This window comes from Chiloscyllium punctatum, unplaced genomic scaffold (genome assembly GCF_047496795.1).
Source record: "Chiloscyllium punctatum isolate Juve2018m unplaced genomic scaffold, sChiPun1.3 scaffold_768, whole genome shotgun sequence".
NCBI classification, from domain to species: domain Eukaryota; kingdom Metazoa; phylum Chordata; class Chondrichthyes; order Orectolobiformes; family Hemiscylliidae; genus Chiloscyllium; species Chiloscyllium punctatum.
In genome coordinates, this window is record NW_027310502.1 from 1 (window position 1) to 24,615 (window position 24,615).

General features: G+C 49.1%; 1 protein-coding gene across 1 annotated transcript; it reads left to right on the top strand.

Moving 5' to 3' along the window:
* The first annotated feature begins 5,081 nt into the window (after positions 1–5,081).
* Positions 5,082–14,571, top strand: LOC140473890 (vesicle-trafficking protein SEC22b-A-like). Its single transcript, XM_072567650.1, has 2 exons — positions 5,082–5,526; positions 13,183–14,571. Exons 1-2 carry the CDS (start codon positions 5,097–5,099, stop codon positions 13,329–13,331), a joined length of 579 nt encoding a protein of 192 aa, XP_072423751.1. The 5' UTR covers positions 5,082–5,096; the 3' UTR covers positions 13,332–14,571.
* Positions 14,572–24,615: the final 10,044 nt, after the last annotated feature.

Consider the following 24,615-nt stretch of genomic DNA (forward strand, 5'->3'; position numbering starts at 1 on the left):
CGAGTAGATACCTCTCCAGGGGAAGGTTACTGTGGAGACAGCTCTCTGGGAAGCAGAGTGATCCACCCCCCCACCCCACCCCCTGAGCCGACACGGTAATCCAGTACGGCTCACGGCTGGGTCACACCCACTGCTCAGCGGATCAACCCACTCCGGCTTCAGACTGGACGTGCCTTTCACTGGCGCCTGTCACACCCCCACCCCTCCTGGGAGACAGTCAGGAACACCAAAGGAGAGGCCCTGCTCAGACATTGTGCAGGCAGCAGACTCCCAAAGGGGGGGCTGCAGGAGGGTGAAATCTGAGCAGGCCGTTTCCTCTGGGCGTGGGCATTGAGGGGGGATCCGCCTCAATGTGGGACATGGAGAGACCTTCCTCGTTCCACTCTGAAACAGTGCTCCACAAACTCTGGTGTTTACCCCCAAACAACAGCACCGTTCGCAATTGGCTGAATCATTCAAACAGAACCACACTCCGACAGTGCGGCACTCCCTCAGTACTGACCCTCTGACAGTGTGACACTCCCTCAGTACTGACTCTCTGACAGGGCGGCACTCCCTCAGTACTCACCCTCTGACAGTGTGACACTCCCTCAGTACTGACTCTCTGACAGGGCGGCACTCCCTCAGTACTCACCCTCTGACAGTGCGGCACTCCCTCAGTACTGACCCTCTGACAGGTGCAGCACTCCCTCAGTACTGACCCTCTGACAGTGCAGCACTCCCTCAGTACTGACCCTCTGACAGTGCTGCACTCCCTCAGAACTAACTCCCTGACAGTGCGGCACTCCCTCAGTACTGACCCTCTGACAGTGCAGCACTCCCTCAGTACTGACCCTCTGACAGTGCTGCACTCCCTCAGAACTAACTCCCTGACAGTGCGGCACTCCCTCAGTACTGACCCTCTGACAGTGCAGCACTCCCTCAGTACTGACCCTCTGAAAGTGCGGCGCTCCCTCAGTACTGACCCTCTGACAGTGCGGCACTCCCTCAGTACTGACCCTCTGACAGTGCGGCACACCCTCAGTACTGACCCTCTGACAGTGCAGCACTCCCTCAGTACTGACCCTCTGACAGTGCGGCACTCCCTCAGTAATAACTCTCTGACAGTGCAGCACTCCCTCAGCACTGACCCTCTGACAGTGCGGCACTCCCTCAGTACTGACCCTCTGACAGTGCAGCACTCCCTCAGCACTGACCCTCTGACAGTGCAGCACTCCCTCAGCACTGACCCTCTGACAGTGCGGCACTCCCTCAGTACTGACCCTCTGACAGTGCAGCACTCCCTCAGTACTGACCCTCTGACAGTGTGACACTCCCTCAGTACTGACCCTCTGACAGTGCGGCCCTCCCTCAGCACTGACCCTCTGACCGTGCGGTTCTCCCTCAGTACTGACCCTCTGACAGTGCAGCACTCCCTCATTACTGACCCTCTGACAGTGTGGCACTCCCTCAGTACTGACCCTCTGAAAGTGCAGCACTCCCTCAGTACTGACCGTCTGACAGTGCGGCACTCCCTCAGTACTGATCCTCTGACAGTGCGGCACCTCCTCAGGACTGACCCTCTGACAGTGCGGCACTCCCTCAGGACTGACCCTCTGACAGTGCGGCACTCCCTCAGTACTGACCCTCTGACAGTGCGGCACTCCCTCAGTACTGACCCTGGGACAGTGCAGTACTACCTCAGTCCTGACCCTGTGACAGTGCAGCACTCCATCAGTCCTGACCCTCTGACAGTGCGGCTCTCCCTCAGTACTGACCCTCTGACAGTGCAGCACTCCCTCAGTACTGACCCTCTGACATTGCGGCACTCCCTCAGTACTGACCCTCTGACAGTGCAGCACTCCCTCAGTACTGACCCTCTGACAGTGCGGTTCTCCCTCAGTACTGACCCTCTGACAGTGCAGCACTCCCTCAGTACTGACCCTCTGACAGTGCGGCACTCCCTCAGTACTGTCCCTCTGACAGTGCAGCACTCCCTCAGTACTGACCCTTTGACAGTGCGGCGCTCCCTCAGTACTGACCCTCTGACAGTGCGGCACGCCCTCAGGACTGACCCTCTGACAGTGCGGCGCTCCCTCAGTACTGACCCTCTGACAGTGCGGCACTCCCTCAGTACTGACCCTCTGACAGTGCGGCACTCCCTCAGTACTGACCCTGGGACAGTGCAGTACTACCTCAGTCCTGACCCTGTGACAGTGCAGCACTCCCTCAGTACTGACCCTCTGACAGTGCGGCACTCCCTCAGTACTGACCCTCTGACAGTGCGGCTCTCCCTCAGTACTGACCCTCTGACAGTGCGGCTCTCCCTCAGTACTGACCCTTTGACAGTGCGGCGCTCCCTCAGTACTGACCCTCTGACAGTGCGGCACGCCCTCAGTACTGACCCTCTGACAGTGCGGCACTCCCTCAGGACTGACCCTCTGACAGTGCGGCACTCCCTCAGTACTGACCCTCTGACAGTGTTGCGCTCCCTCAGTACTGACCCTCTGACAGTGCGGCTCTCCCTCAGTACTGACCCTCTGACAGTGCGGCTCTCCCTCTGTACTGACCCTCTGACAGTGCAGCACTCCCTCAGTACTGACCCTCTGACAGTGCGGCTTTCCCTCAGTACTGACCCTCTGAAATTGCGGCGTTCCCTCAATACTGACCCTCTGACAGTGCAGCACTCTCTCCGTACTGACCCTCTGACAGTGCAGCACTCCCTCAGTACTGACCCTCTGACAGTGCGGCTTTCCCTCAGTACTGACCCTCTGAAATTGCGGCGTTCCCTCAATACTGACCCTCTGACAGTGCAGCACTCTCTCCGTACTGACCCTCTGACAGTGCAGCACTCCCTCAGTACTGACCCTCTGACAGTGCGGCTCTCCCTCAGTACAGACCCTCTGACAGTGTAGCACTCCCTCAGTCCTGACCCTCTGACAGTGCGGCACTCCCTCAGTCCTGACCCTCTGACAGTGTGGCACTCCCTCAGTACTGACCCTCTGACAGTGCGGCTCTCCCTCAGTACTGACCCTCTGACAGTGCGGCTCTCCCTCTGTACTGACCCTCTGACAGTGCAGCACTCCCTCAGTACTGACCCTCTGACAGTGCGGCTTTCCCTCAGTACTGACCCTCTGAAATTGCGGCGTTCCCTCAATACTGACCCTCTGACAGTGCAGCACTCTCTCCGTACTGACCCTCTGACAGTGCAGCACTCCCTCAGTACTGACCCTCTGACAGTGCGGCTCTCCCTCTGTACTGACCCTGTGACAGGACTGCACTCCCTCAGCACTGACCCTCTGACAGTGCAGCACTCCCTCAGTACTGACCCTGTGACAGTGCAGCACTCTCTCAGTACTGACCCTCTGACAGTGCGGCTCTCCCTCAGTACTGACCCTCTGACAGTGCGGCTCTCCCTCAGTACTGACCCTTTGACAGTGCGGCGCTCCCTCAGTACTGACCCTCTGACAGTGCGGCACGCCCTCAGTACTGACCCTCTGACAGTGCGGCACTCCCTCAGGACTGACCCTCTGACAGTGCGGCACTCCCTCAGTACTGACCCTCTGACAGTGTTGCGCTCCCTCAGTACTGACCCTCTGACAGTGCGGCTCTCCCTCAGTACTGACCCTCTGACAGTGCGGCTCTCCCTCAGTACAGACCCTCTGACAGTGTAGCACTCCCTCAGTCCTGACCCTCTGACAGTGCGGCACTCCCTCAGTCCTGACCCTCTGACAGTGTGGCACTCCCTCAGTACTGACCCTCTGACAGTGCGGCTCTCCCTCAGTACTGACCCTCTGACAGTGCGGCTCTCCCTCTGTACTGACCCTCTGACAGTGCAGCACTCCCTCAGTACTGACCCTCTGACAGTGCGGCTTTCCCTCAGTACTGACCCTCTGAAATTGCGGCGCTCCCTCAATACTGACCCTCTGACAGTGCAGCACTCTCTCCGTACTGACCCTCTGACAGTGCAGCACTCCCTCAGTACTGACCCTCTGACAGTGCGGCTCTCCCTCTGTACTGACCCTGTGACAGGACTGCACTCCCTCAGCACTGACCCTCTGACAGTGCAGCACTCCCTCAGTACTGACCCTCTGACAGTGCAGCACTCCCTCAGTACTGACCCTCTGACAGTGCAGCACTCCCTCAGTACTGACTCTCTTACAATACGGCACTCCCTCAGTACTGACCCTCTGACAATGCAGCACTCCCTCAGTACTGACCCTCTGACAGTGCAGCACTCTCTCAGTACTGACCCTCTGACAGTGCAGCACTCCCTCAGTACTGACCCTCTGACAGTGCGGCACTCCCTCATTACTGACCCTCTGACAGTGCGGCACTCCCTCAGTACTGACCCTCTGACAATACGGCACTCTCTCTGTACTGACCCTCTGACAGTGCAGCACTCCCTCAGTACTGACCCTCTGACAATACGGCACTCCCTCAGTACTGACCCTCTAACAGTGTGGCACTCCCTCAGTACTGACTCTCTGACAATACGGCACTCCCTCAGTACTGACCCTCTGACAATGCAGCACTCTCTCAGTACTGACCCTCTGACAGTGCGGCACTCCCTCAGTACTGACCCTCTGACAGTGCGGCACTCCCTCAGTACTGACCCTCTGACAGTGCGGCACTCCCTCAGTACTGACCCTCTGACAGTGCGGCACTCCCTCAGTACTGGCCCTCTGACAGTGTGGCCCTCCCTCTGTACTGACCCTCTGACAGTGCAGCACTCCCTCAGTACTGTCCCTCTGACAGTGCGGCACTCCCTCAGTACTGACCCTCTAACAGTGCGGCACTCCCTCAGTACTGACCCTCTGACTGTGCGGCACTCCCTCAAATCCGGAACCTTTGAATTGAACCAATCCCAGTGGACCCTGGTGATCTGGAACCAGTCGAGAGGTTGTTGGAGGAATCTTGCTGATTGTGCAGATTCCTGCAGGGAGCGGGTAGAGGGGTTTCAATCCCCCCGTCCTGAGGATGGGTCTTCCCCGGACTGGAGAGGTTCCCTCTGCCTCTCTCTGCCCTCACGGTGCTGCCGGGAACTGCTGAGTTTCTCCGGCAGCTTTCTGCTTCCGTTGACCAACTGGAGCAGCCAGGTGGGTCAGGTCCTCAGCATGGCCGCTGGGTCAGTGTCCCCCCCCCCCCCCTCGGGGTTGTGCCAGGACCATTGGTCATGTGTCCTCTGCCCCCACACCGATGAGATTGGCACCACCCTGGGCGGTGTACCGGAGGCCATTCGGCCCGGTGAACTTGTAGGTTACTCCTGGGCGCCCCCTGTCAGCCGCTGCCAGAGCTCGCTATCTGACTTTGTTCCCACCGTCTCCCCGCCCCCTCTCTCTCTCTCTCTCCCCCCCTCTCCCTATCCCCCATGCCCTCGCGTCCCCCCTGTCCTCGCAGACACCTACATCCAGAAGCTGAAGAAGTCGTACAGTGACTCCTGGTCGCGCCGCAAGTTGGGCTCCATCAACAGTGAGCTCCACGATGTTCAGAAGATCATGGTGACCAACATCGAGGAGGTGCTGCAGCGAGGGGAGGCACTCTCGGGTAAGAAGGCGCGCGCCGGGGGGGGGAGTCAGTCGGTGGGGAGGTATGTGGGTGTCAGGAGGGAGGGGCTTTGGGGGGGGGTACAGTCCCCACCGGCCCCCCCGCCCCCCACTTCCCCCCGAGCGGCGCACTGGTGAACGTCGGTGGTGAGACTCAAACCACGCCGTGTGTGGGAGGAAGGGGCTGTGCCGGGGGGTGGGCACGTTCGGAGAGAGGCAGCGCCCGGTGGTGACACACTGAGCGCTGGGGAATTTCCTTTATCCTCCCTCCCTCTCGGCAGGGCCTGGTGTATTAGGAGTGGAGCTGTATCGGGTGCTCCCGATGTGGTCTTCTCTACACTGGGGAGGCCGAAGGTAAACCTCGGGAACGGTTCGCCTCGTATCTCAGCCGGGCCCACAGGGGACGACCGGCCCTCCCAGTCACCGTCCGTATCAATTCCCCTTCCCACTCCCTTTCCAACATGACCATCCTTGGTCTCCTCCATTGCCACAACGAACCAGACCGCAAATGGGAGGGAACGACGCCTCATCCTCCACCTGGGTAACCTACAGCCCGGGGGGGGGGGGGGGGGGGGGGGGGGGGGGGGGACTCAACGTTGAGTTCTCCAATTTCCGACAACCTCCCGTCCCATCCCCCGACTCCTTTCCCAGCCCCTCCCCCCCCCTCCCTTCCACTGCTCCCGGAGACCAACCGGATTCACCCCTCCCCTTGACCAACCAGGTCGTACCCTCTACCTGTCTCCACCTATCCCCCCCACCTCACCACCCTTCCGCCACCCCCCCCCCTTTTATCTGCAGCTCCCCCTCCCCCCCACCCCGCCCCCCCGTCCCTGTCGAAGGGTTACACTGGAACCATTACCTTCACTGTTGCTGCCTGGCCTGTTACGTTCTCCCAGCCTCCTGGCTGTCCACGTTTGCTGTTGGGTGGGGTGTTGTGAGGTGGCCGGTGACCAGAACCTTTCAGAGCTGAACTAAGGCCATTCAGCCCTTGGTTCGGTGCTGCCCCCCCCCCACTCAGAGAGTCCAGGCCTTGTTCCCCATCGCCCTCCATTCTCTCTCAGGTTTAAAACCTACCACTCCAGGCCTCTGTGGTAAAGAATTCACTCCCCTCTCAGAGAGGAAATTCCTCCTCATCTCTGTCCTAACTGGGGGACCCGCCCCCCACCCTGAGATTATTTCCTCCACCCCTAGACTCTCCCACAAGCTGGGGTGGGGGGGGAAGGGCAACCTCTCCACATCTCCTCCAAGAATATTGTATTCCTCAATGAAGTCACCTCTCGTTACGCACAGCCCAGCCCACACACCCTCGCCCCATAAGGCAATCCCTCCATCCCCAGGGAACCTTCCCTGGGCACCCTCCAGTCATTCCTCAGACCAACCCCCCGCTCCCAGTCTTCCGGCTGTGTTCGGACTCATGCCTTGTCCAGTTTTGGGAAACCCTTCCCCAATTGTATGCTCCGTTCTCTTTGAAATTAAATCCCTGTGTGCCTTCCCTATTTTTCACTGTACTTTTGGATGCCAGCTTTTGGACTGGGATTCTCAAACCCCTCCATTACAGAACATAGAACATGGAGAAGTACAGCGCAGAACAGGCCCTTCGGCCCACGAGGTTGTGCTGAGGTTTAATCCTAATCTAAAATATAATAACCTAACCTACGTCCCCCTCAACTCACTGCTCTCCATGTGCATGTCCAGCAGTCGCGTAAATATCCCCAGTGACTCTGCTTCCACCATCACAGCTGGCAACTCATTCCATACATTCACAACTCTCTGCGTAAAGAAGCTACCTCTGACGTCTCCTTTATACCTCCCTCCTACTATCTTCAGACTATGACTTCTCGTACCAGTCAATCCTGCCCTGGGGAATAGTCTCTGGCTATTGACTCTATCTATTCCTCTCATTATTTTGTACACCTCGAACAGATCTCCTCTCTTCCTCCTTCTCTCCAGAGAGAAAATTCCGAGCTTATTCAACCTTTCTTCATAAGGCAAGCCCTCCAGTCCACGCAGCATCCTGGTAAACCTTCTTTGCACCCTCTCCAAAGCCTCTGGATCTTTCCTATAGTAGGGCGGCCAGAACTGGACACAATATTCCAAGTGTGATCTCACCAGGGACTTGGAGAGCTGCAGCAAAACCTCACGGCTCTTAAACTCGACCCCCCCTTTTAATGAAAGCCAAAACACCATATGCTTTCTTAACAATCCTATCCACTTGGGTGGCAACTTTGAGGGATCTATGTACTTGATTACGGCTCTTTCCAAATCTTTTCCCATTGAAATATTGTCCAGCTCCTTTCATTAGGTGAAAGTGAGGACGGCAGATGCTGGAGATCTGAGTCGAGAGAGTGTGGTGCTGGAAAAGCGCAGCAGGGTCGGGCAGCATCCGAGGAGCTCTTGCCCGAAACGTCGACTCCCCTGCTCCTCGGATGCTGCCCGACCCCGCTGTGCTTTTCCAGCACCACACTCTCGGCTCCTTTAGTTGTCCTGCCTGTGCACATCACCTCACGCTATCTCCCATTGTGTCCCATCTGCCGGGTTTTTTGCCCGCACCCATAACCTCTCTGTGTCTCTCTGTGGGTCTCCTCACCGCTGGGCCTACCACCTCATTTTGTGTCACCCAGAAGCCTGGCTGCAGAACATTGACTGTCCCGCATCCAGGGTCTTTAATATCGGTCGTGAATAACCGTGGGCCTGGCATTGATCCCCGTAGCACTCCAACCTGAAAATGACGAGGGAGAGGCTGAACAGGCTGGGGCTGTTTTCCCCGGAGCGTCAGAGGCTGAGGGGTGACCTTACAGAGGTTTATAATATTACGAGGGGTATAGATAGGATAAATAGGCAAAGTCTTTTCCCTGGGGTGGGGGAGTCCAGAACTAAAGGGGCATAGGTTGAGGGTGAGAGGGGAAAGATATAAAAGAGACCTAAGGGGCAACTTTTTCACACAGAGGGTGGTACGGGTATGGAATGAGCTGCCAGAGGATGTGGTGGAGGCTGGTACAATTACAACATTTAAGAGGCATTTGGATGGGGATATGGATAGGAAGGGTTTGGAGGGATAAGGGCCGGGTGCTGGCAGGTGGGACTAGATTGGGTTAGGATATCTGGGTCAGCATGGACGGGTTGGACCGAAGGGTCTGTTTCCGTGCTGTCCATCTCTATGACTCTCTGCCTTCTACTCGTTAGACAATCGATGTTGAAATATTACCTTTAAAAATGTTTGGATAGTCCTGGGATAAATGCTGGAGGGAGAATGGTATTGCAGGACATTGGGTAGTGATTGGATCGTTAGATCTGAGAGTCAGCATGAGGGGGGGGGCGGGGGATGTAGGAGGCTGTGTGTGTGTGCGCGCACGAGTCTATGTATATGTGTGTATGTGTCTGTGCGTGTATGTGCACGCGTCTGTGTGTCTGTATGTTCATCTGTGTGTGTGCACACGCACGCGCGTCTGTGTGAGTGCATGTGTCTGTGTGTGTTTGTGCACGTGTCTGTGTGTCTGTATGTTCATCTGTGTGTGTGCACACGCACGCGCGTCTGTGTGAGTGCATGTGTCTGTGTGTGTTTGTGCACGTGTCTGTGTGTCTGTATGTTCATCTGTGTGTGTGCACACGCACGCGCGTCTGTGTGAGTGCATGTGTCTGTGTGTGTTTGTGCACGTGTCTGTGTGTCTGTATGTTCATCTGTGTGTGTGCACACGCACGCGCGTCTGTGTGAGTGCATGTGTCTGTGTGTGTTTATGCACGTGTCTGTGTGTCTGTATGTTCATCTGTGTGTGTGCACACGCACGCGCGTCTGTGTGAGTGCATGTGTCTGTGTGTGTTTGTGCACGTGTCTGTGTGTCTGTATGTTCATCTGTGTGTGTGCACACGCACGCGCGTCTGTGTGAGTGCATGTGTCTGTGTGTGTTTATGCACGTGTCTGTGTATGTATCATTGCATACACACACCACCCTCTGTGTGAAAAAGTTGCCCCTTAGGTCTCTTTTATATCTTTCCCCTCTCACCCTAAACCTATGTGTGTGCGTGTGTGTGTACCTGTGTGTCTGTCTGCATGCGTCTGTGTGTGCGTGTGGGTCTGTGTGGGTCTGTGAGGGTGTGTGTGTGGGTCTGTGTGGGTCTGTGAGGGTGTGTGTGGGTCTGTGTGTGCATGTGTGTGGATCTGTATATGAGTGTGTGTGCGGGTCTGTATGTGTGTGGATCTGTGCATGTGGGTCTGTGTGTGTGTGTGTGGGTCTGAGTGTGTGTGTGGGTCTGTGTGTGTGGGTCTGTGTGTGTGTGTGTGTGTGCGTGTTTGTGGGTCTGTGTGTATGTGTGTGTGTGTGTGTGGGTCTGTGTGTGCATGTGTGTGGATCTGTACATGAGTGTGTGTGCGGGTCTGTATGTGTGTGGATCTGTGCATGTGGGTCTGTGTGTGTGTGTGTGTGTGGGTCTGAGTGTGTGTGGGTCTGTGTGTGTGTGTGTGGGTCTGAGTGTGTGTGTGGGTCTGTGTGTGTGGGTGCCTGTGGGTCTGTGTGTGTGTGTGTGTGTTTGTGGGTCTGTGTGTGTGTGTGTGTGTGTGTGTTTGTGGGTCTGTGTGTGTGTGTTTGTGGGTCTGTGTTTGTGGGTCTGTGTGTGTTTGTGGGTCTGTGTGTGTGTGTGTGTGGGTCTGTGTGTGTGTGTGTGGGTCTGAGTGTGTGTGGGTCTGTGTGTGTATGTGTGGGTCTGAGTGTGTGTGTGGGTCTGTGTGTGTGGGTGCCTGTGGGTCTGTGTGTGTGTGTGTGTGTTTGTGGGTCTGTGTGTGTGTGTGTGTGTGTGTGTGTGTTTGTGGGTCTGTGTGTGTGTGTTTGTGGGTCTGTGTTTGTGGGTCTGTGTGTGTTTGTGGGTCTGTGTGTGTGTGTGTGTGGGTCTGTGTGTGTGTGTGTGGGTCTGAGTGTGTGGGTCTGAGTGTGTGTGGGTCTGTGTGTGTGGGTCTGAGTGTGTGGGTCTGAGTGTGTGTGGGTCTGTGTGTGTGGGTCTGTGTGTGTGGGTCTGAGTGTGTGGGTCTGAGTGTGTGTGGGTCTGAGTGTGTGTGGGTCTGTGTGTGTGGGTCTGTGTGTGTGGGTCTGAGTGTGTGGGTCTGAGTGTGTGTGGGTCTGTGTGTGTGGGTCTGTGTGTGTGTGTGTGGGTCTGAGTGTGTGGGTCTGAGTGTGTGTGTGGGTCTGAGTGTGTGTGTGTGTGGGTCTGTGTGTGTGTGGGTCTGAGTGTGTGTGTGGGTCTGAGTGTGTGTGTGGGTCTGTGTGTGTGTGTGTGGGTCTGAGTGTGTGTGGGTCTGTGTGTGTGTGTGGGTCTGTGTGTGTGTGTGTGTGGGTCTGTGTGTGTGTGGGTCTGAGTGTGTGTGTGGGTCTGAGTGTGTGTGTGGGTCTGAGTGTGTGTGGGTCTGTGTGTGTGTGTGGGTCTGTGTGTGTGTGTGTGGGTCTGTGTGTGTGTGGGTCTGAGTGTGTGTGTGGGTCTGAGTGTGTGTGTGGGTCTGAGTGTGTGTGGGTCTGTGTGTGTGTGTGTGGGTCTGTGTGTGTGTGGGTCTGAGTGTGTGTGTGGGTCTGTGTGTGTGTGTGTGGGTCTGAGTGTGTGTGGGTCTGTGTGTGTGTGTGGGTCTGTGTGTGTGTGTGTGTGGGTCTGTGTGTGTGTGGGTCTGAGTGTGTGTGTGGGTCTGAGTGTGTGTGTGGGTCTGAGTGTGTGTGGGTCTGTGTGTGTGTGTGGGTCTGTGTGTGTGTGTGTGGGTCTGTGTGTGTGTGGGTCTGAGTGTGTGTGTGGGTCTGAGTGTGTGTGTGGGTCTGAGTGTGTGTGGGTCTGTGTGTGTGTGTGTGGGTCTGTGTGTGTGTGTGTGGGTCTGTGTGTGTGTGGGTCTGAGTGTGTGTGTGGGTCTGAGTGTGTGTGTGGGTCTGTGTGTGTGTGTGTGTGTCTGTGTGTGTGTGGGTCTGAGTGTGTGTGTGGGTCTGAGTGTGTGTGGGTCTGAGTGTGTGTGGGTCTGTGTGTGTGTGTGGGTCTGTGTGTGTGTGTGTGGGTCTGTGTGTGTGTGTGTGTGGGTCTGTGTGTGTGTGGGTCTGAGTGTGTGTGTGGGTCTGAGTGTGTGTGTGGGTCTGTGTGTGTGTGTGTGGGTCTGTGTGTGTGTGGGTCTGTGTGTGTGTGTGGGTCTGAGTGTGTGTGTGGGTCTGTGTGTGGGTCTGAGTGTGTGTGGGTCTGAGTGTGTGTGTGGGTCTGTGTGTGTGTGTGTGTGGGTCTGAGTGTGTGTGGGTCTGTGTGTGTGTGTGTGGGTCTTTGTGTGTGTGTGTGTGGGTCTGTGTGTGTGTGGGTCTGTGTGTGTGTGTGTGGGTCTGTGTGTGTGTGGGTCTGTGTGTGTGTGTGTGGGTCTGTGTGTGTGTGTGTGTGGGTCTGAGTGTGTGGGTCTGTGTCTGTGTGTGGGTCTTTGTGTGTGTGTGTGGGTCTGTGTGTGTGTGGGTCTGTGTGTGTGTGTGTGGGTCTGTGTGTGTGTGTGTGGGTCTGAGTGTGTGTGTGGGTCTGTGTGTGTGGGTGCCTGTGGGTCTGTGTGTGTGTGTGTGTTTGTGGGTCTGTGTGTGTGTGTGTGTGTGTGTGTTTGTGGGTCTGTGTGTGTGTGAGTGTGTGTGTGTGTTTGTGGGTCTGTGTGTGTGGGTGCCTGTGGGTCTGTGTGTGTGTGTGTGTTTGTGGGTCTGAGTGTGTGTGTGGGTCTGAGTGTGTGTGTGGGTCTGTGTGTGTGTGTGTGGGTCTGTGTGTGTGTGGGTCTGTGTGTGTGTGTGGGTCTGAGTGTGTGTGTGGGTCTGTGTGTGGGTCTGAGTGTGTGTGGGTCTGAGTGTGTGTGTGGGTCTGTGTGTGTGTGTGTGTGGGTCTGAGTGTGTGTGGGTCTGTGTGTGTGTGTGTGGGTCTTTGTGTGTGTGTGTGTGGGTCTGTGTGTGTGTGGGTCTGTGTGTGTGTGTGTGGGTCTGTGTGTGTGTGGGTCTGTGTGTGTGTGTGTGGGTCTGTGTGTGTGTGTGTGTGGGTCTGAGTGTGTGGGTCTGTGTCTGTGTGTGGGTCTTTGTGTGTGTGTGTGGGTCTGTGTGTGTGTGGGTCTGTGTGTGTGTGTGTGGGTCTGTGTGTGTGTGTGTGGGTCTGAGTGTGTGTGTGGGTCTGTGTGTGTGGGTGCCTGTGGGTCTGTGTGTGTGTGTGTGTTTGTGGGTCTGTGTGTGTGTGTGTGTGTGTGTTTGTGGGTCTGTGTGTGTGTGTGTGTGTGTGTGTTTGTGGGTCTGTGTGTGTGTGAGTGTGTGTGTGTGTTTGTGGGTCTGTGTGTGTGGGTGCCTGTGGGTCTGTGTGTGTGTGTGTGTTTGTGGGTCTGTGTGTGTGTGTGTGTGTGTGTGTGTTTGTGGGTCTGTGTGTGTGGGTGCCTGTGGGTCTGTGTGTGTGTGTGTTTGTGGGTCTGTGTGTGTGTGTGTGTGTGTGTGTGTGTGTTTGTGGGTCTGTGTGTGTGGGTGCCTGTGGGTCTGTGTGTGTGTGTGTGTGTTTGTGGGTCTGTGTGTGTGTGCGTGTGTGTGTTTGTGGGTCTGTGTGTGTGTGTGTGTGTGTGTGTGTGTGTGTGGGTCTGTGTCTGTGTGTGTGTGTGTGTGGGTCTGTGTGTTCTGAGCTCTCTCTCTCTCTCCCCCTCCACTTCCCTCAGCACTCAACACCAAAGCCAGCAACCTCTCCACCCTGTCGAAGAAATACCAGCAAGACGCCAACGAGCTGAACTCGCGGTCTCGTTTTACCAAAGTAGCTGTCACGGGGATCTGCCTCTTCATGGTGATGCTGTACTTCTGGTGGTTGTGACCAGAGCTGCAGACAGACAAACGGACGGACACGGTGGGTGACTCAGGATTGGAGAAACACGGACCTTTAACTCGGAACGTTCTGGGACACTAACACAACCCGACGGCCAGCTGACAATGTAACCGGGACTCTCTATCACACCAACCCAGAGTGCTCATGCTTTTTGCAAACGTTTCTCGCCATCGCACACACGAGGGATGCTGGGAGGAGCCCATACAGGGAACTCCCGATTTCATACAAACTGGTGTCGAACTCTCCCAGGGACAGGGACAGCACGGGGTTAGATACAGAGTAAAGCTCCCTCTACACTGTCCCCATCAAACACTCCCAGGACAGGGACAGCACAGGGTTAGATACAGAGTAAAGTTCCCTCTACACTGTCCCCCATCAAACACTCCCAGGACAGGGACAGCACGGGGTTAAATACAGAGTAGAGCTCCCTCTACACTGTCCCCCATCAAACACTCCCAGGGACAGGGACAGCACGGGGTTAAATACAGAGTAAAACTCCCTGTACACTGTCCCCATCAAACACTCCCAGGACAGGGACAGTGTGGGGTTAAATACAGAGTAAAACTCCCTATACACTGTCCCCCATCAAACACTCCCAGGGACAGAGGCAGCACGGGGTTAGATACAGAGTAAAGCTCCCTCTACACTGTCCCCCATCAAACACTCCCAGGACAGGGACAGCATGGGGTTAGATACAGAGTAAAGCTCCCTCTACACTGTCCCCCATCAAACACTCCCAGGACAGGGACAGCACGGGGTTAGATACAGAGTAAAGCTTCCTCTACACTGTCCCCATCAAACACTCCCAGGGACAGGGACAGCACGGGGTTAAATACAGAGTAAAACTCCCTGTACACTGTCCCCCATCAAACACTCCCAGGACAGGGACAGTGTGGGGTTAAATACAGAGTAAAACTCCCTGTACACTGTCCCCATCAAACACTCCCAGGGACAGGGGCAGCATGGTGTGAGAGTCAATCTGGAACTCTGATGGAGCTGTGTTTTGTTCTGGCTTCGATTTCCTGGAGAGAGTGTGGGAAGGCCCTGGTTTTCGGGTCTGCCCTGGGCACCGGTCTATCTCTGAGTGAGTCGGATTCGGGCTGGGAGGCAGTATGACCATCAGAGCTGCCTGTGTAAGTCCTGGAGATACCACCACACGGCGTACTGGAGGCCAGAGAGCTTTGATTTCGTAAATGTTTCTTTGTCTTGTTTCAGACTGGAGCAGCGGGGGGGGGTGGGGCGGGGTGGGGAAACCAGCTGGTTTCAGGGGTTGGGGGTAACCACACTGGCCTTACCAACTACACAACACAGTCCCATTCCTGGATCCCTGATCTGATTGGGTTGCTCTTTTTGGGGGTTCAGTCATCAAGAGTAGTCTCATGTAATTTTACTCGGGCCAATCTCCTGATCCTGCATCCTGTTAAATTGAGGCAAAATACTCCGGATGCTGGAAATCTGAAACGAAAGGGGAAATCACTGGAGAAACTGGCGGCGTGTGTGGAGAGCTAGAAGCGGAATTAATGTTTCAACCCGGTTACGATCCCAAAGAGGGAAGAGCAGCAGGGACACACTGGAAGTGTGAACCTCAGTTTCTATTCCCTCCAAAGGTGCGGCTACGTTTGAAGCCGCATTTTCTATTCGCTGCTAAAATTGGATTTTCCTTTTCAAAAATAAATTTCTTTCCTGTGAATCTACTTGACCTTGAGTCTGAGTTAATCCTCTGCCGATCCACTGTTCCCAGCTGGGATTGACCTGCAGACTTGAAGTTTGGCAACACTGTGGAAGAATAATTCTGCTGGATGGGCGTCGTTCTACATCCGAGTTCACCTCTCTCTCATTCCCCACACACACTGACGAAGGGATTCCCCCAGGCCAACCCATACTGTTAACCTTATCACCAAGGGAACACGAAGTGCCAAAGGGTTCCAGTTAGAGTACGATGCATCCAAGAATGCAATATTCTTGGACCACAGTCTGTATATTATACATCCAGGAAGTCTTGTACCCTGTCATATACTGAGTTGTATAACACATCCAGGTGTGTTCTCCCCCTGTAACACACAGTGTGTATATAATATATCCAGGAGTGTTACACTCCTGTAATACACAGTGTGTATATAATATATCCAGGAGTCTTATACCCCTGTAACACACAGTGTGTATATAATATATCCAGGAGTGTTATACCCCTGTAACACACAGTGTGTATATAATATATCCAGGAGTGTTATACCCCTGTAATACACAGTGTGAAAATAATATATCCAGGAGTGTTACACCCCTGTAACACACAGTGTGTATATAATATATCCAGGAGTGTTATACCCCTGTAACACGCAGTGTGTATATAATATATCCAGGAGTGTTACACCCCTGTAACACACAGTGTGTATATAATATATCCAGGAGTGTTATACCCCTGTAACACATAGTGTGTATATAATATATCCAGGAGTGTTATACCCATGTAACACACAGTGTGTATATAATATATCCAGGAGTGTTACACCCCTGTAACACACAGTGTGTATATAATATATCCAGGAGAGTTATACCCCTGTAACACACAGTGTGTATATAATATATCCAGGAGTGTTACACCCCTGTAACACACAGTGTGTATATAATATATCCAGGAGTGTTACACCCCTGTAACACACGGTGTGTATATAATATATCCAAGAGTGTTATACTCTGTAATGCACAGGGTGTTTATAATATATCCAGGAGTGTTATACCCCTATAACAAACAGTGTGTCCATAATATATCCAGGAGTCTTATACCCCTGTAACACACAGTGTGTATATAATATATCCAGGAGTGTTACACCCCTGTAACACACGGTGTGTATATAATATATCCAGGAGTGTTACACCCCTGTAACACACAGTGTGTACGTAATATATCCGGAGTGTTATACCCCTGTAACACACAGTGAGTATATAATATATCCAGGAGTGTTACACCCCTGTTCCACACAGTGTGTATATAATATATCCAGGAGTGTTACACCCCTGTAACACACACTGTGTACATAATATATCCAGGAGTGTTATACCTCTGTAACACACAGTGTGTATATAATATATCCAGGAGTGTTATATCGCTGAAACACACAGTGTGTATATAACGTATCCAGGAATGTTATACCCCAGTAGCGCATGGTGTATATATAATATATCCAGGAGTGTTACACCTCTGTAACGCACACTGTGTATATAATATATCCAGGAGTGTTACACCCCTGTAACACACAGTGTGTATATAATATATCCAGGAGTGTTACTCCCATGTAACGCACAGTGCGTATATAATATATCCAGGAGTGTAATACCCCTGTAACACACAGTGTGTATATAATATATCCAGGAGTGTTACACCCCTGTAACACACAGTGTGTATATAATATATCCAGGAGTGTTACACCCATGTAACGCACAGTGCGTATATAATATATCCAGGAGTGTTATACCCCTGTAACGCACAGTGTGTATATCATATATCCAGGAGTGTTATACCCCTGTAACACACAGTGTGTATATAATATATCCAGGAGTGTTATACCCCTGTAACGCATGGTGTATATATAATATATCCAGGAGTGTTACACACCTGCAACACACAGTGTGTATATAATATATACAGGAGTGTTATACCCCTGTAACGCACGGTGTATATATAATATATCCAGGAGTGTTACACCCCTGTAACACACAGTGTGTATATAATATATCCAGGAGTGTTATACCCCTGTAACAGACAGTGCGTATATAATAAATCCAGTAATGTTATACCCCTGTAACACAGTGTGTATATAATTTATCCAGGAGTGTTATACCCCTGTAACGCATGGTGTATATATAATATATCCAGGAGTGTTACACCTCTGTAACGCACACTGTGTATATAATATATCCAGGAGTGTTACACCCCTGTAACACACAGTGTGTATATAATATATCCAAGAGTGTTATACTCTGTAATGCACAGGGTGTTTATAATATATCCAGGAGTGTTACACCCCTGTAACACACAGTGTGTATATAATATATCCAGGAGTGTTATACCCCTGTAACACACAGTGTGTATATAATATATCCAAGAGTGTTATACTCTGTAATGCACAGGGTGTTTATAATATATCCAGGAGTGTTATACCCCTGTAACACACAGTGTGTATATAATATATCCAGGAGTGTTACACCCCTGTAACACACGGTGTGTATATAATATATCCAGGAGTGTTACGCCCCTGTAACACACAGTGTGTACGTAATATATCCGGAGTGTTATACCCCTGTAACACACAGTGAGTATATAATATATCCAGGAGTGTTACACCCCTGTTCCACACAGTGTGTATATAATATATCCAGGAGTGTTACACCCCTGTAACACACAGTGTGTACATAATATATCCAGGAGTGTTATACCCCTGTAACACAAAGTGTGTATATAATATATCCAGGAGTGTTACACCCCTGTAACACACAGTGTGTATATAATATATCCAGGAGTGTTTATACCCCAGTAACAGACAGTGCGTATATAATATATCCAGGAGTGTTATACCCCTGTAACACACAGTGTGCATATAATATATCCAGGGGTGTTATACCCCTATAACTCACAGTGTGTATATAATATATCCAGGAGTGTTATACCCCTGTAACACACAGTGTGTATATAATATATCCAGGAGTGTCACACCCCTGTAACACACAGTGTGTACGTAATATATCCGGAGTGTTATACCCCTGTAACACACAGTGAGTATATAATATATCCAGGAGTGTTACACCCCTGTTCCACACAGTGTGTATGTAATATATCCAGGAGTGTTACACCCCTGTAACACACAGTGTGTATATAATATATCCAGGAGTGTTACGCACCTGTAACACACAGTGTGTATATAATATATCCAGGAGTGTTTATACCCCAGTAACAGACTGTGTATATAATATATCCAGGAGTGTTATACCCCTGTAACACATAGTGTGTATATAATATATCCAGGAGTGTTATACCTCTGTAACACACAGTGTGTATATAATATATCCAGGAGTGTTATATCGCTGAAACACACAGTGTGTATATAACGTATCCAGGAATGTTATACCCCTGTAACGCATGGTGTATATATAATATATCCAGGAGTGTTACACCTCTGTAACGCACACTGTGAATATAATATATCCAGGAGTGTTACACCCCTGTAACACACAGTGTGTATATAATATATCCAGGAGTGTTATACCCCTATAACACACAGTGTGAATATAATATATCCAGGAGTGTTACACCCCTGTAACACACAGTGTGTATATAATATATCCAGGAGTGTTACTCCCATGTAACGCACAGTGCGTATATAATATATCCAGGAGTGTAATACCCCTGTAACACACAGTGTGTATATAATATATCCAGGAGTGTTACACCCCTGTAACACACAGTGTGTATATAATATATCCAGGAGTGTTACACCCATGTAACGCACAGTGCGTATATAATATATCCAGGAGTGTTATACCCCTGTAACGCACAGTGTGTATATCATATATCCAGGAGTGTTATACCCCTGTAACACACAGTGTGTATATAATATATCCAGGAGTGTTATACCCCTGTAACGCATGGTGTATATATAATATATCCAGGAGTGTTACACACCTGCAACACACAGTGTGTATATAATATATACAGTAGTGTTATACCCCTGTAACGCACGGTGTATATATAATATATCCAGGAGTGTTACACCCCTGTAACACACAGTGTGTATATAATATATCCAGGAGTGTTATACCCCTGTAACAGACAGTGCGTATATAATAAATCCAGGAATGTTATACCCCTGTAACACAGTGTGTATATAATTTATCCAGGAGTGTTATACCCCTGTAACGCATGGTGTATATATAATATATCCAGGAGTGTTACACCTCTGTAACGCACACTGTGTATATAATATATCCAGGAGTGTTACACCCCTGTAACACACAGTGTGTATATAATATATCCAAGAGTGTTATACTCTGTAATGCACAGGGTGTTTATAATATATCCAGGAGTGTTACACCCCTGTAACACACAGTGTGTATATAATATATCCAGGAGTGTTATACCCCTGTAACACACAGTGTGTATATAATATATCCAAGAGTGTTATACTCTGTAATGCACAGGGTGTTTATAATATATCCAGGAGTGTTATACCCCTGTAACACACAGTGTGTATATAATATATCCAGGAGTGTTACACCCCTGTAACACACGGTGTGTATATAATATATCCAGGAGTGTTACGCCCCTGTAACACACAGTGTGTACGTAATATATCCGGAGTGTTATACCCCTGTAACACACAGTGAGTATATAATATATCCAGGAGTGTTACACCCCTGTTCCACACAGTGTGTATATAATATATCCAGGAGTGTTACACCCCTGTAACACACAGTGTGTACATAATATATCCAGGAGTGTTATACCCCTGTAACACAAAGTGTGTATATAATATATCCAGGAGTGTTACACCCCTGTAACACACAGTGTGTATATAATATATCCAGGAGTGTTACACCCCTGTAACACACAGTGTGTATATAATATATCCAGGAGTGTTTATACCCCAGTAACAGACAGTGCGTATATAATATATCCAGGAGTGTTATACCCCTGTAACACACAGTGTGTATATAATATATCCAGGAGTGTTACACCCCTGTAACACACAGTGTGTATATAATATATCCAGGAGTGTTATACCCCTGTAACACACAGTGTGTATATAATATATCCAGGAGTGTTATACCTCTGTAACACACAGTGTGTATATAATATATCCAGGAGTGTTATATCGCTGTAACACACAGTGTGTATATAACATATCCAGGAATGTTATACCCCTGTAACGCATGGTGTATATATAATATATCCAGGAGTGTTATACCCCTGTAACACACAGTGTGTATATAATATATCCAGGAGTGTTACAACCATGTAACGCAAAGTGTGTATATAATATATCCAGGAGTGTTATACCCCTATAACTCACAGTGTGTATATAATATATCCAGGAGTGTTACAACCATGTAACGCAAAGTGTGTATATAATATATCCAGGAGTGTTAGACCACTGTAACACACAGTGTGTATATAATAAATCCAGGAGTGTTAGACCCCTGTAACACACAGTGTGTATATAATATATCCAGGAGTGTTATACCCCTGTAACGCACAGTGTGTATATAATATATCCAGGAGTGTTATACCCCTGTAACGCATGGTGTATATATAATATATCCAGGAGTGTTACACACCTGCAACACACAGTGTGTATATAATATATACAGGAGTGTTATATCCCTGTAACGCACGGTGTATATATAATATATCCAGGAGTGTTATACCCCTGTAACACACAGTGTGTATATAATATATCCAGGAGTGTTATACCCCTGTAACAGACAGTGCGTATATAATAAATCCAGGAATGTTATACCCCTGTAACACAGTGTGTATATAATTTATCCAGGAGTGTTATACCCCTGTAACACACAGTGTGTATATAATATATCCAAGAGTGTTATACTCTGTAATGCACAGGGTGTTTATAATATATCCAGGAGTGTTATACCCCTGTAACACACAGTGTGTATATAATATATCCAGGAGTGTTACACCCCTGTACCACACGGTGTGTATATAATATATCCAGGAGTGTTACACCCCTGTAACACACAGTGTGTACGTAATATATCCGGAGTGTTATACCCCTGTAACACACAGTGAGTATATAATATATCCAGGAGTGTTACACCCCTGTTCCACACAGTGTGTATATAATATATCCAGGAGTGTTACACCCCTGTAACACACAGTGTGTACATAATATATCCAGGAGTGTTATACCCCTGTCACACAAAGTGTGTATATAATATATCCAGGAGTGTTACACCCCTGTAACACACAGTGTGTATATAATATATCCAGGAGTGTTACACCCCTGTAACACACAGTGTGTACATAATATATCCAGGAGTGTTATACCCCTGTAACACAAAGTGTGTATATAATATATCCAGGAGTGTTGCACCCCTGTAACACACAGTGTGTATATAATATATCCAGGAGTGTTTATACCCCAGTAACAGACAGTGCGTATATAATATATCCAGGAGTGTTATACCCCTGTAACACACAGTGTGTATATAATATATCCAGGAGTGTTACACCCCTGTAACACACAGTGTGTATATAATATATCCAGGAGTGTTATACCCCTGTAACACACAGCGTGTATATAATATATCCAGGAGTGTTATACCTCTGTAACACACAGTGTGTATATAATATATCCAGGAGTGTTATATCGCTGTAACACACAGTGTGTATATAACATATCCAGGAATGTTATACCCCTGTAACGCATGGTGTATATATAATATATCCAGGAGTGTTACACACCTGCAACACACAGTGTGTATATAATATATACAGGAGTGTTATACCCCTGTAACGCACGGTGTATATATAATATATCCAGGAGTGTTACACCCCTGTAACACACAGTGTGTATATAATATATCCAGGAGTGTTATACCCCTGTAACAGACAGTGCGTATATAATAAATCCAGGAATGTTATACCCCTGTAACACAGTGTGTATATAATTTATCCAGGAGTGTTATACCCCTGTAACACACAGTGTGTATATAATATATCCAAGAGTGTTATACTCTGTAATGCACAGGGTGTTTATAATATATCCAGGAGTGTTATACCCCTGTAACACACAGTGTGTATATAATATATCCAGGAGTGTTACACCCCTGTAACACACGGTGTGTATATAATATATCCAGGAGTGTTACACCCCTGTAACACACAGTGTGTACGTAATATATCCGGAGTGTTATACCCCTGTAACACACAGTGAGTATATAATATATCCAGGAGTGTTACACCCCTGTTCCACACAGTGTGTATATAATATATCCAGGAGTGTTACACCCCTGTAACACACAGTGTGTACATAATATATCCAGGAGTGTTATACCCCTGTCACACAAAGTGTGTATATAATATATCCAGGAGTGTTATACCCCTGTAACATACAGTGCGTATATAATAAATCCAGGAATGTTATACCCCTGTAACACAGTGTGTATATAATTTATCCAGGAGTGTTATACCCCTGTAACACACAGTGTGTATATAATATATCCAAGAGTGTTATACTCTGTAATGCACAGGGTGTTTATAATATATCCAGGAGTGTTATACCCCTGTAACACACAGTGTGTATATAATATATCCAGGAGTGTTACACCCCTGTAACACACGGTGTGTATATAATATATCCAGGAGTGTTACACCCCTGTAACACACAGTGTGTACGTAATATATCCGGAGTGTTATACCCCTGTAACACACAGTGAGTATATAATATATCCAGGAGTGTTACACCCCTGTTCCACACAGTGTGTATATAATATATCCAGGAGTGTTACACCCCTGTAACACACAGTGTGTACGTAATATATCCAGGAGTGTTATACCCCTGTCACACAAAGTGTGTATATAATATATCCAGGAGTGTTACACCCCTGTAACACACAGTGTGTATATAATATATCCAGGAGTGTTACACCCCTGTAACACACAGTGTGTACATAATATATCCAGGAGTGTTATACCCCTGTAACACAAAGTGTGTATATAATATATCCAGGAGTGTTACACCCCTGTAACACACAGTGTGTATATAATATATCCAGGAGTGTTTATACCCCAGTAACAGACAGTGCGTATATAATATATCCAGGAGTGTTATACCCCTGTAACACACAGTGTGTATATAATATATCCAGGAGTGTTACACCCCTGTAACACACAGTGTGTATATAATATATCCAGGAGTGTTATACCCCTGTAACACACAGTGTGTATATAATATATCCAGGAGTGTTATACCTCTGTAACACACAGTGTGTATATAATATATCCAGGAGTGTTATATCGCTGTAACACACAGTGTGTATATAACATATCCAGGAATGTTATATCCCTGTAACGCATGGTGTATATATAATATATCCAGGAGTGTTATACCCCTGTAACACACAGTGTGTATATAATATATCCAGGAGTGTTACAACCATGTAACGCAAAGTGTGTATATAATATATCCAGGAGTGTTATACCCCTATAACTCACAGTGTGTATATAATATATCCAGGAGTGTTACAACCATGTAACGCAAAGTGTGTATATAATATATCCAGGAGTGTTAGACCACTGTAACACACAGAGTGTATATAATAAATCCAGGAGTGTTAGACCCCTGTAACACACAGTGTGTGTATAATATATCCAGGAGTGTTATACCCCTGTAACGCACAGTGTGTATATAATATATCCAGGAGTGTTATACCCCTGTAACGCATGGTGTATATATAATATATCCAGGAGTGTTACACACCTGCAACACACAGTGTGTATATAATATATACAGGAGTGTTATACCCCTGTAACGCACGGTGTATATATAATATATCCAGGAGTGTTACACCCCTGTAACACACAGTGTGTATATAATATATCCAGGAGTGTTATACCCCTGTAACAGACAGTGCGTATATAATAAATCCAGGAATGTTATACCCCTGTAACACAGTGTGTATATAATTTATCCAGGAGTGTTATACCCCTGTAACACACAGTGTGTATATAATATATCCAAGAGTGTTATACTCTGTAATGCACAGGGTGTTTATAATATATCCAGGAGTGTTATACCCCTGTAACACACAGTGTGTATATAATATATCCAGGAGTGTTACACCCCTGTAACACACGGTGTGTATATAATATATCCAGGAGTGTTACACCCCTGTAACACACAGTGTGTACGTAATATATCCGGAGTGTTATACCCCTGTAACACACAGTGTGTATATAATATATCCAGGAGTGTTACACCCCTGTTCCACACAGTGTGTATATAATATATCCAGGAGTGTTACACCCCTGTAACACACAGTGTGTACATAATATATCCAGGAGTGTTATACCCCTGTCACACAAAGTGTGTATATAATATATCCAGGAGTGTTACACCCCTGTAACACACAGTGTGTATATAATATATCTAGGAGTGTTTATACCCCAGTAACAGACAGTGCGTATATAATATATCCAGGAGTGTTATACCCCTGTAACACACAGTGTGTATATAATATATCCAGGAGTGTTATACCC

Coding starts and splice junctions, on each gene's coding strand:
- LOC140473890 (XM_072567650.1), top strand. CDS start 5,097: ATGGCCGCTGGGTCAGTGTCCCCCCCCCCCCCCTCGGGGTTGTGCCAG. Junction 5,527..13,182: donor GCGAGGGGAGGCACTCTCGG/GTAAGAAGGCGC, acceptor CACTTCCCTCAG/CACTCAACACCAAAGCCAGC.